This window comes from Pimephales promelas, chromosome 9 (assembly GCF_988280905.1).
Source record: "Pimephales promelas chromosome 9, fPimPro1.hap1.1, whole genome shotgun sequence".
Lineage (NCBI taxonomy): Eukaryota > Metazoa > Chordata > Actinopteri > Cypriniformes > Leuciscidae > Pimephales > Pimephales promelas.
In genome coordinates, this window is record NC_142777.1 from 7,839,081 (window position 1) to 7,851,296 (window position 12,216).

Below are 12,216 nucleotides of genomic sequence, written 5' to 3' on the forward strand. Positions count from 1 at the left end.
TGTAGTATATGCCTAATGCTTAACAAGAGTGTGTGATATATAGCAATTTAAAGTATTATATATATAATTTTATTTTAACCAACTGCCAGGGTTAATGTGGAGAGGGAGGGATTTGAGTAATTTATGTTTGTAATTAAGTGTATGTTATGTTCTTTTGTTAAATCTGTTGTAAAATTCAATAAAAAATATGTTCTTAATAATAAAATAAAGCATAACGTATGACCAGGAACTTGATCTTGATTCTCATACCTAACTGAAAGAAGTTAGTGTTAAATGATAATCAAAATGGAGATTATATGCAAGAAAGACATTGATCAAACCATTCTAGCCTAGATTACAATAGAACCAGTGGCGAGGCCACATAAGGGCCAGGCTGGCACTGTCCCACCCAATCAAAGCTGCCAGAATATACTAATGGTCTGGAAATAAAAGTCCACTATAACAAATACTTTTTTTTTTTATAATTTAATAGGTAACACTTCACAATAAGGTGCATTAGTTAACTACCTTAGACAACATGAACTAAGAATGAATATTACCTCTACAGCATTTATTAATCTAAGTTAATATTAATTATCAACATTTACTAATACGTTATTAAAAGCCAAGTTTGTGTTTGTTAACATTAGTTAATGCACTGTGAACTAACATGAACACACAATCAACAGCTGTATATTTATGAACTAATATTAACAAAGATTAATAAATAATGTAACAAATGTATTGCTCATGGTTAGTTCATGTTAGTTAATACATTAACTAATGTTAACTAACGAAACTTATTGTAAAGTGTTACCATTTAATTATTACTCATTTTAATTATTTTTAATGAGAATGCGACTTTGGCATTGTGGTAATATCACTCTCTTTTGTTTCTCATAATTTCCTATTTTTATTAATTTTATATACAGTTATGAAATATAGGCAAAAATGTTTTGGCATACTTTATGACATTTCACACAGATCATTTCTACTAGCATACGAGACTTACTTTGAAAGCCATGAACTTGTGGTATGGCTTGGGAGCCCACGCATAGATCTCCACTGCGCTCCTCAAGGCGATGACCAGGAACTTGATCTTTTCATACCGAACTGAAAGAAATAAGTGTTAAATGATAATCAAAATGGAGATTACATGCAAGAAAGACATTTATCAAACCATTCTAACTTAGATTATTATAGAACCAGTGGCGAGGCCACATAAGGACCAGGCTGGCACTGTCCCACCCAATCAAAGCTGCCAGAACATACTAATGGTTTGGAAATAAAACTAAACTGACCATCTTTCCTATTGTACACAAATTGTACTAAACTGTGACCCCAAAACTGAGGTACATACCCAACCGTGACTTCTGTGTACCGCTACACCCCTAATATATACACTATATATAGAAGACAAAAAATGTAGGTCCAGCACCAAGGTTCACTTGGAGACTTCTGGTATCACAACTGCATGTTGTTTCAAAACCACAATTATGACACTGAAATCTGAATTTGCTCTATTTTTGTGTCATTCTGTGATTATAAATACAAAAATCACCCCTGAAAGACCAGCCTTTATGATCCAAACGTAAGATTTGTCAGGCTACTTGCTACTTTACAGGACTGATCATACTTCCTCTTCGGGTTTGCTAGATAAAGTTCACAAGGTATTTCCATGCAGTGTGTGTATATTAATAACGGTCAGTGTTTTTAATTACACTTAGCATGTTTTATTGGCTTACCTTGAATGTCTGCTCTAAAAGAAGTTCAGCCTTTGTATACTGTAAAACTGCCTGAGATGTAGCGCACTGATGTTGGTTGGTAAAGTCCATTAAACAAAAACATATTTAAAATGGACTCACCTACTTTGTAGCTGACACATCCCTCCAGATCTCCCACTGAGGTCCAGCCCTGTTTCTTTTCCACCTCGGGATCATTACGCAAGATCTTATTCCTCAGCCAGGACAGGTAGTACAGCCTCAGCTTGTTTTTCTTACCTTTCCACAAGAAACAAACAATAAATTAGATTCAAGCTATATCTGTACACTACCGGCCAGAAGATTCAATGGTTTTGAAAGAATGGTTTCGTCTGCTCACCAAAGCTGCATTTATTTGATCAAAAAATACAGTAAGCAATAAAATTGTTCAATATTTCTAGAGTTTTCTATTCAAATATACTGTATTATGTGTCAACTAGACTCTCCCCTGTGAAGGCCTCATCGATGCGACAGCCATCCTCAACAAACTAGTGCTGGAGCTGGTCTGAGGTACTGAAACACTGCGTTCTGTCTACGTAAGCACGGAGGGCGCGTACTGGACAGAGCAGTGCCAAGGCTGGGTCTGCCTCCTCCAGGGGCAGCGCTTGCAGGTTCCTGGAAGGCAGTGGTAGGAACCTTGGGCACATACCCAGGCCGGGGTCTCAGGATCACGTAAGAGTAGGCCGGCCCGAATTACAGGCACACTTCGTCAACGGGGGAATGCATGCAGGTCCCCTACACTCTTGATGGAGGTCAGTGCAACCAGGACCACTGTCTTCATTGACAGGAACTTAATCTCAACTGATTGCAGAGGCTCAAATGGAGGCCTAGACGTTTATCAGGCATAGACGTTTCTTGTGGACGACGCTATAGCGGAAGTGATGGTAGCCACCACCGCAGGTGGCAGGGTACTCAAACCTGCCTCGTCCCATCCAGGAGCCACACATGTAACCTCCAGAGATCGGGGCGGGGATGCCATAAGGTGCCCCGTCTCTGAGAAAGGAGGTCCTTCCTCAGAGGAATTGGCCAAGGAGGTGCTGTCGCGAGGAGTATCAGTTCGGAGAACCAGGTCTTGGTGGGCCAGTATGGGGCGACCAAAATGACCTGCTCCTCAACCTCCTTGATCTTGCACAACACCCGTGCAAGAAGGCTCACTGGGGGAAATGCATACTTGCGTGGGCCCCGCGGCCAGCTGTGCGCCAGTGCAACTGTGCCGAGCGTGCCCTCGGACAGGGAATAAAACTGGGCGCAGTGGGATGAGTCCCGGGAGGCGAACGGATCTATCTGTGCGTCCCCGAACTGGTCCCATATCAGCTGGACCGACTGGGGATGGAGTCGCCATTCGCCAGAGACTGGACGGAGCCGAAACAGCTCGTCGGCTGCAAAGTTCTACTCTCCTGGAATGTGAATAGCACGAAGGGACCTCAGGTGCTTCTGACTCCATAAGAGCAGGTGGCGTGCGAGTTGCGACATCCAGCGAGAGCGTAGACCACCCTGGCGGTTGATGTACGCTACTTTCGCAGTATTGGCTGATCGGACTAGTACGTGTTGACCCTTGAGCAACGCATGGAAGCGGTGCAGGGCAAGGCGTACTGCCAGCAACTCGAGGTAATTGACATGCATGAGGCACTGGGGTCCTGTCCAGAAGCCTGCGGCTGCATGCCCATTGCACATGGCGCCCCAACCCTTGGCAGAGGCATCTGTGTAGACAACAACATGCCTGGACACTTGCTCTAGGGGAACTCCGGCCCGTAGAAAGCTGAGGTTCCTCCACGGGACCTCAAGGTCGTGAAGGTCTGTCTGACGGCAGACCTTCACGTCTGCCGTCAGACGTGAAGGTCTGACGGCAGGTCGGAGTCACTGGAACTCTGAGCGTACCGCGATGCCATGCCCACCTCGGGACTCAATCGCGAAGCCACAGCTGAAGCCGTCTCATATGAAGCAATCCAAGTGGCGTTGCCGCGGCTGTGGATGCCATATGCCCCAGGAGCCTCTGAAAAAGTTTCAGTGGAACCGCACTCTTGCCCTCGAACTGTCGAAGACAAGTCAGCAGTGAGTGTGCGCGCTCGCTCGTAAGCTGCGCGGACATGGCGACCGAGACTATCTCCATACCACGAAAAGAGATCCTCTGCACGGGGCAAAGTTTGCTCTTCTCCCAGTTGACCCGAAGGCCCAGACGGGTTAGGTGCCGGAGCACGAGGTCTCTGTGTTTGCAGACCTGATCTCGAGAGTGAGCTAAGATTAGCCAGTCGTCGAGATAATTCAGGACGCGAGGTGAGTTACGCTATGTAAATTCCACAGACCCATGGCATTTGCCATTGGCTCGTTTTTTAATACTCGAAGAGGATTGGCTTTCTAGGCGAAACCCCCATTCTCTGTCATCCGACGTAACTCGGAGTGACTACGAAAGGGAACCACATGTTTGAATGTACTAATGAAACATAAGCAAATTATTCCACGAATAAAAATATTGTGTTTCCATGAACTTTGTAAGACAGACAATGAACTCGCTCATGCAATTCCATTCAGTATGTTTCCACATGTTCAACTAGAAAAAAAAAGGAAGTTAATGGCAACCAAAACTGGTTACCAACATTCCAAATATCATCTATATGCTGCCATTGAAATCATAATCGAGAAGTACAGATAGAGAACGATGCCTTGGACTACCAACCTGAATCTGCTGCTGCGATTTACACTATTGGATGTTAATATCCAATATAGGATATGTGTATATACTTCGTTCCTGTTTCTTTTTTTACGTTCTGAATTATGTATAAAAAAATATATATTTTATTTATAAATGAATTTCACTGTATTTAGTCTAAAGTATGAAAGAACTGTATATACATTTTTAGAATAACTAATTTCCACATTAAACACAACAATACGCCATTGCATTCGCGACTCTCCTATGATTAAGAGCGAACCTTCCGGTTTTCTTCCCACCGGAACCATTTCAAAATGGCGGCTGCGTGAAATCAGCATATTATATTCCACAGAATAAAGAGAGTCATACTGCAATGACATAAGGGTGAGTAGCTGATTTAAAATTTTTTTTTAAAAAGAATTAAAATCTTTGGCCAAACAAACCCCTTAAAAATATCCATTAACATGCTAAAATATTCAGAGAGTTGTTATGTGTGTATGTCTGGTTAGTTGGCAGACTAATATATTACGAGGTTTTGGTGCTGTTTTTAGTGGTACAAAACTCTTTTCTTTGTTTTGCGCCAGGATACTGTTATAAACATGAGCCTCGTCTGATCGGTCGTGGCGGCGGTGTTGCAACAATCTATAAAGATATTTTTAATATTACTCAGAAAACAGGTCACAGGTTTAATTCATTTGAAGTACTTGTGCTAAATGTTACGCTCTTAGATGTAAGAAGGAAATCTATATTATCTCTAGCCCTGGCTACTGTATATAGACCTCCAGGGCCATATGCTGAATTCCTAAAAGAGTTCGCAGACTTTCTCTCGGATCTATTGGTAAATGTCGATAAAGCAATAATTGCTGGAGATTTTAACATACACGTAGATAATACAAATGATGCTTTAGGGGCTGCGTTTACAGATTTATTAAACTCCTTTGGGGTCAAACAAAACGTCAGTGGTCCCACTCATCGTCTAAATCATACACTAGATTTAATTATATCATATGGAACCGATCCAACTGATATAGATATTATACCGCAAAGCGATGATGTCACTGATCATTACATGGTGACTTGCATAATACGTACTGCTGAAATATGTCATGTTGCGCCACGTTATAGACCAGGCAGAACAATCCTTCCAACCACTATAGATGGATTTTCAAATAGCTTACCTGATCTATCTAAGCTGCTAAGTGAACCCAAACAAACAGATGAATTAGAGGAAATGACTAGCAGTTTAAGCACCATTCTTACTAGTACATTAGATATTGTTGCGCCAATTAGATTAAAAAAGGTTCGAGAGAAAATTAAAGCACCGTGGTACAACAGTGCTACGCATGCTATCAAGAGAGAAACTCGCAACTTAGAGCGTAAATGGAAACAAACTAATTTAGAGGTCTTTAGAATCGCGTGGAAAGACAGTATGTCACGTTATAAAAAGACACTAAAAACAGCCAGGGCTGAGCATCTCCGCAAACTAATCGAAAATAACCAAAACAATCCAAGGTTTTTATTTAACACCGTGGCTAGACTAACAAATAAACAGACATCACCAGAGCAAAATATACCTTTACAGTTTAGTAGTAATGATTTTATGAATTACTTCAACGCGAAAATAGAAAGCATCCGAAACAAAACTATAAATGTACAATCCGCTATGGTGTCTTATGATTCTGCTTCAATTATGGACCCTCTAGAACAACTAAACCGCTTTACAACGATAGGACAGGAGGAGCTAAATAAACTTATCATTGCATCTAAACCAACAACTTGTTTATTAGATCCAATACCCACTAAACTACTGAAAGAACTATTACCTGTAGTGGAAGAGCCTCTCCTCAATATTATTAACTCGTCTTTATCTTTAGGTCATGTCCCAAAAATATACAAGCTGGCTGTAATAAAACCGCTCATTAAGAAACCGCAATTAGATCCAAATAACTTGGCAAATTACAGACCCATTTCAAATCTTCCATTTATGTCCAAAATACTTGAAAAAGTAGTGTCCGCTCAATTGTGCTCTTTCCTGCAAGAAAATGATATCTATGAAAAATTCCAGTCAGGATTCAGACCGCATCATAGTACAGAAACTGCGCTAGTTAAAGTTACAAATGATTTACTTTTAGCTTCTGACCAAGGCTGTATCTCAATACTAGTCCTACTTGATCTTAGCGCTGCGTTCGACACTATAGATCATAAAATACTCTTGGATCGACTACAAAACTTCACCGGTGTTCAGGGACAGGCATTAAGCTGGTTTAGATCGCACTTATCGGACCGTTCTCATTTTGTCTGTTTAAATGGGAAAAAATCAAAGATAACGTCAGTAGACTATGGAGTACCGCAAGGATCAGTTTTAGGCCCTCTGCTATTCTCAATATATATGCTGCCACTTGGTAATATTATAAGAAAACATGGAATTAATTTCCACTGTTACGCTGACGACACTCAATTATATATTTCATCACGACCAGATGAAAACACTAACTCATCTAAAATGACAGAGTGTCTCAAAGATATAAAATGCTGGATGACGCGTAATTTCCTGCTATTAAATTCAGATAAAACGGAGGTATTACTTATTGGTCCAAAAAACTACTCACAAAACCTCTCACAATACAACTTTAATATAGACGGATGTCCTGTTACTTTATCCACAACAGTAAAAGACCTGGGTGTTATACTAGACCGCAACTTGTCGTTCGAAAATCATATTTCATATGTTACAAGAACAGCCTTTTTCCACCTTAGAAACATTGCTAAGCTACGCAACATGCTATCTATTTCTGATGCAGAAAAATTAGTTCACGCATTCATGACCTCGAGACTAGATTACTGTAATGCTTTATTAGCTGGTTGTCCTGCATCCTCAATAAACAAGCTACAGTTAGTACAAAATGCAGCTGCTAGAGTTCTTACTAGGTCAAGAAAATATGATCATATAACACCGATTTTATCATCTCTACACTGGTTACCTATTAAGTTCCGCATCAACTACAAAATACTACTACTGACCTATAAAGCCCTAAATGGTTTAGCACCTATGTACTTAACGGACCTTCTTTCGCCCTACAATCCACCGCGTTCCTTAAGATCACTAAATTCAAGGCTTCTGGTCATTCCTAGGATATCGAAGTCCAGTAAAGGAGGGAGGGCGTTCTCGCATTTAGCTCCAAAACTCTGGAATGGCCTTCCCGATACGGTCCGAGCCTCTGACTCGCTGACACAGTTCAAAACTAGATTAAAGACGCATCTCTTTAGTCAAGCATTCACATAATGCTTACCTTCTAGTCCTCTGTTATGCCATACGGAACCGTTTGCCACTGAAACTGCTTAACGCACCAGTGGGGCTCGACAGCCTCTTAGACAAACGGGTCGGCGCGTATGGTTGGGTTGCAGAGAGTTCGGGTTACGGAGAGTTTGTGAGTTATAACGGAAATTATTATGAACATCAGCTATGCTAATTATTTCCCATCTGCCTTTCTGCTGTTATCTCGGGACGCTTGTCCCGAGAAAAATGGCGTTCGTCAGGTCCAGTTTTGTGTCCAGCCTCTCACGGGGATTTCGGATGCCCCAACGCCTGTGATGAGACGACTCAACGCCTGTGATGAGACGACTCAACGCCTGCGATATGTTATGGCGCCGTTTGATTCATAAACAATATTTATATTTAATATTTATATTTAAACAATATGAATGTAAGCCAGAGGAGAACTGGCCCCCGACTGAGCCTGGGTTCTCCCAAGGTTTTTTCTCCATCCAATCTGATGGAGTTTGGTTCCTTGCCACTGTCGCCTTGCTTTTGGCTTGCTTTGAGCTTGCTCAGTTGGGGTTATTTATTTAGTGTTTAGCAATGTTGTTGATCTGTGTTGTGCTACTTACATGTTATCACTGTGAAGCTGCTTTGATACAATCTGTATTGTGAAAAGCGCTATATAAATAAATGTGACTTGACTTGACTTTGTCCCAAGACTTTCTTTGTATGGTGACATTTGATCTCAGCTTTAAGCGTGGCTCCTCCAACTAGAATTTAGATCCAAAATTATCAACGTGATGAAGCTTTTTCAGTTTCGTAGTCAAGTCTTTTTAGTCAGACTTCATACTTCCGCTCAATTTTATGGACTGCATTTATATAGCGCTTTTATTGACCTAATGGCCACCAAAGTGCTTTACATATTGCCTCACATTCACCCATTCACACACACATTCATACACCGACGGCGGTGTCAGCCATGCAAGGCGCCATCCAGCTCGTCAGAAGCAGCTGGGGTTAGGTGTCTTGCTCATGGACACCTCGACACTTGGTCAGGTGGAACCGAGGATTGAACAACCAACCTTTCGGTTTGTAGACAACCAACATGAACCACTGAGCCACTGCCGCCCCAGTGTACTCAGTCTGAGATAGCGACCTATATCTCAGTTTTCCTCCGGCCTGAAAACAGCTGGACAATCAACAAACAGAGTGCAGGCTGAGAGCCGTGACGTATAGGCGCTAAGTGCCAAGTTTAAGATTGTATTTTAGGTTAGGGAAATCCAAAACGACAGTGGATATATAGCAATATATATATATATGCAATTTGCTCTGTTGTGGAGAATATTCCCAGCATTTGCAAACTGAAGCCCGAACAAGAAGAAGCCCTCACGGGTAACCAATGATTTTATACTTCAGACAAGCGCCTCCCGCGAGATAGAAAACACTTTTCAATTATGCCATGCCAGACTCTGTTTTCTGATTTGCCAAAAACTCTTAATTTTGTTCATTAATTTGCTAGTACAAGTATAAGAATACTATCTGTTGTGGTAAAGTGCTTTGTGTAGAGTATGCACCTGATATAGTGATGAGTACATTGAGCCCCTCAAGTACGTCCATCTGCTGGAAGCGTCTTCGGCTGATGAGAGAGTAAACTTTGCCCTGACCACTGCGGTCCAGCAGCCACAGGCCGTTCTCTGTGCCCACCAACAGATTCACACCTAAACACACACAGTGAGGAAACACAGATCTGCCTCAGTTACACCAATTAAAACAGCATTTTCACTGCATGCAATATCTGCTTTAAAAAAGACAAAAAATACACACTGATAACAGCAAGTTTCGAAAATAGTTATCATGTAATGACTAATGAGTCAAAGTCCAAATTACAGCCTTTGCGGTCCAAACTTAACTAATAAGCATAGTGTGGAACATTATATAGAAACTGTGTCTATTCCTCGTTTAGTGAAGCCAAACAATAAATCTAGTGTAGGATCTAGCAAAAATCTTATTGTAATTAAACCAGAAAATCTAAATATCAGTCAACAAAAACAATTTCTAAAGCTAGGTCTCCTAAACATTAGATCGCTCACACCTAAGGCGGTTATCGTAAATGAAATGGTCACAGACAATAACTTCGATGTTCTGTGCCTTACTGAAACCTGGCTTAAACCAAATGAGTATTTCGGTCTAAACGAATCTACTCCGCCAGGATACTGTTATAAACATGAGCCTCGTCTGATCGGTCGTGGCGGCGGTGTTGCAACAATCTATAAAGATATTTTTAATATTACTCAGAAAACAGGTCACAGGTTTAATTCATTTGAAGTACTTGTGCTAAATGTTACGCTCTTAGATGTAAGAAGGAAATCTATATTATCTCTAGCCCTGGCTACTGTATATAGACCTCCAGGGCCATATGCTGAATTCCTAAAAGAGTTCGCAGACTTTCTCTCGGATCTATTGGTAAATGTCGATAAAGCAATAATTGCTGGAGATTTTAACATACACGTAGATAATACAAATGATGCTTTAGGGGCTGCGTTTACAGATTTATTAAACTCCTTTGGGGTCAAACAAAACGTCAGTGGTCCCACTCATCGTCTAAATCATACACTAGATTTAATTATATCATATGGAACCGATCCAACTGATATAGATATTATACCGCAAAGCGATGATGTCACTGATCATTACATGGTGACTTGCATAATACGTACTGCTGAAATATGTCATGTTGCGCCACGTTATAGACCAGGCAGAACAATCCTTCCAACCACTATAGATGGATTTTCAAATAGCTTACCTGATCTATCTAAGCTGCTAAGTGAACCCAAACAAACAGATGAATTAGAGGAAATGACTAGCAGTTTAAGCACCATTCTTACTAGTACATTAGATATTGTTGCGCCAATTAGATTAAAAAAGGTTCGAGAGAAAATTAAAGCACCGTGGTACAACAGTGCTACGCATGCTATCAAGAGAGAAACTCGCAACTTAGAGCGTAAATGGAAACAAACTAATTTAGAGGTCTTTAGAATCGCGTGGAAAGACAGTATGTCACGTTATAAAAAGACACTAAAAACAGCCAGGGCTGAGCATCTCCGCAAACTAATCGAAAATAACCAAAATAATCCAAGGTTTTTATTTAACACCGTGGCTAGACTAACAAATAAACAGACATCACCAGAGCAAAATATACCTTTACAGTTTAGTAGTAATGATTTTATGAATTACTTCAACGCGAATATAATGTAATATATGGGTGAGATACAAGTTGTTAAGTTAGAGTCTAACACAGGAAGCCTGTCATTTCATGTACTGATGTGACTGATATCTTTACTTAGATGGGAGTGTCTACAGTGTGTGCATCAGTAAACTCACTTAAATAAATCTAACATACTAGATACAATTACAGTCATTCTGAGCAGTCAATAACTGGACTCTCCATACTGATTTAGATTTAAACAGTGCAGAAACCAGTTATTTTATGTGGAAATTTGTCCAAAAGTTTTCATTCCATAATAAAATAGTAACAAAATTCAATGAAGGTCAAAATATATAATGAAAAGGTGTGAAAAAAAAAATCATCCGGAATCAGTATGGGACAATTTTTTTTGTCAGAGGACTGCTGATTTTGATGGAAAATGGTAGGTATTTTGCTCCATTTTATTATATAAACATTAAACAAAGTTGATTTCATTTCAATAATTTTTATTAATAATAATTTCAATAATATAACAGTGAAGTGAACATAAAATGAAGTGTGCATTCCATTACAGTGATTTTCACAGTTGGATAGTGAATTTAAAGGGTTAGTTCACCCAAAAATGAAAATTCTGTCAGTATTTACTCACCCTCATGTTGTTCCAACTCTGTAAGACCTTTATTAATCTTCGGAACACAAATTATGATATTTCTAATGAAATCTGAGAGCTGGATCACTCCTGCATACTAGTCCATAGGCTTCTTGAGGGATTGAAACTTGCTGGCCTCGAAAAATTATAAAAGACATCGTTAAAATAGTCCAAGTGACTACAGTGGCTCAATCTTAACTTTATGAAGTGACGAGAATACTTTTTAAGTGCAAAAACAAGCAAAAATAACGGCTTTATTTCAACTATTCATTTCCTTTCTCTCTGGGCGATCTGTTGTTGTACGTCACACACATGACCAGCATTGGCCAATAGTGAGCCTACGTGTGACGTTTAACTGACTAGAGGCCCAAAGAGAAGGAAATTAATAGTTGAAATAAAGTTGTAATTTATGTTTGTTTTTGCGCACAAAAAGTTTTCTCGTCGCTTGATAAAGTTAAGACCATTTTAACGATATCTTTAATAACTTTTCGAGGCCGGCAAGTTTCAATCCCTCAAGAAGCCTATGGACTTGTATGATCTGAGTGATCCAGCTCTCAGATTTCATCAAAAATATCTTAATTTGTGTTCCGAAGATGAACGAAGGTTTTACGGGGTTGGAACAACATGAGGGTGAGTAAATACTGACAGAATTTTCATTTTTGGGTGAACTATTCCTTTAAGTATTCCTTATTGAGCCGATGTGATGATCCCGGT

General features: G+C 40.2%; 1 protein-coding gene across 3 annotated transcripts in view; it reads right to left on the bottom strand.

Moving 5' to 3' along the window:
* Window positions 1-12,216, bottom strand: part of LOC120494794 (mitogen-activated protein kinase kinase kinase kinase 4) — a 152,414-nt gene that overhangs the window by 31,759 nt on the left and 108,439 nt on the right. For all 3 annotated transcript variants that reach the window (XM_039694128.2, XM_039694129.2, XM_039694126.2), the window contains exons 26-28: window positions 9,223-9,366; window positions 1,845-1,979; window positions 992-1,092 (exon numbers count right to left, since the gene is read on the bottom strand). In XM_039694128.2, the coding sequence (XP_039550062.2) occupies window positions 992-1,092; window positions 1,845-1,979; window positions 9,223-9,366 (380 nt within the window). The remainder of the gene's footprint in view (window positions 1-991; window positions 1,093-1,844; window positions 1,980-9,222; window positions 9,367-12,216) is intronic.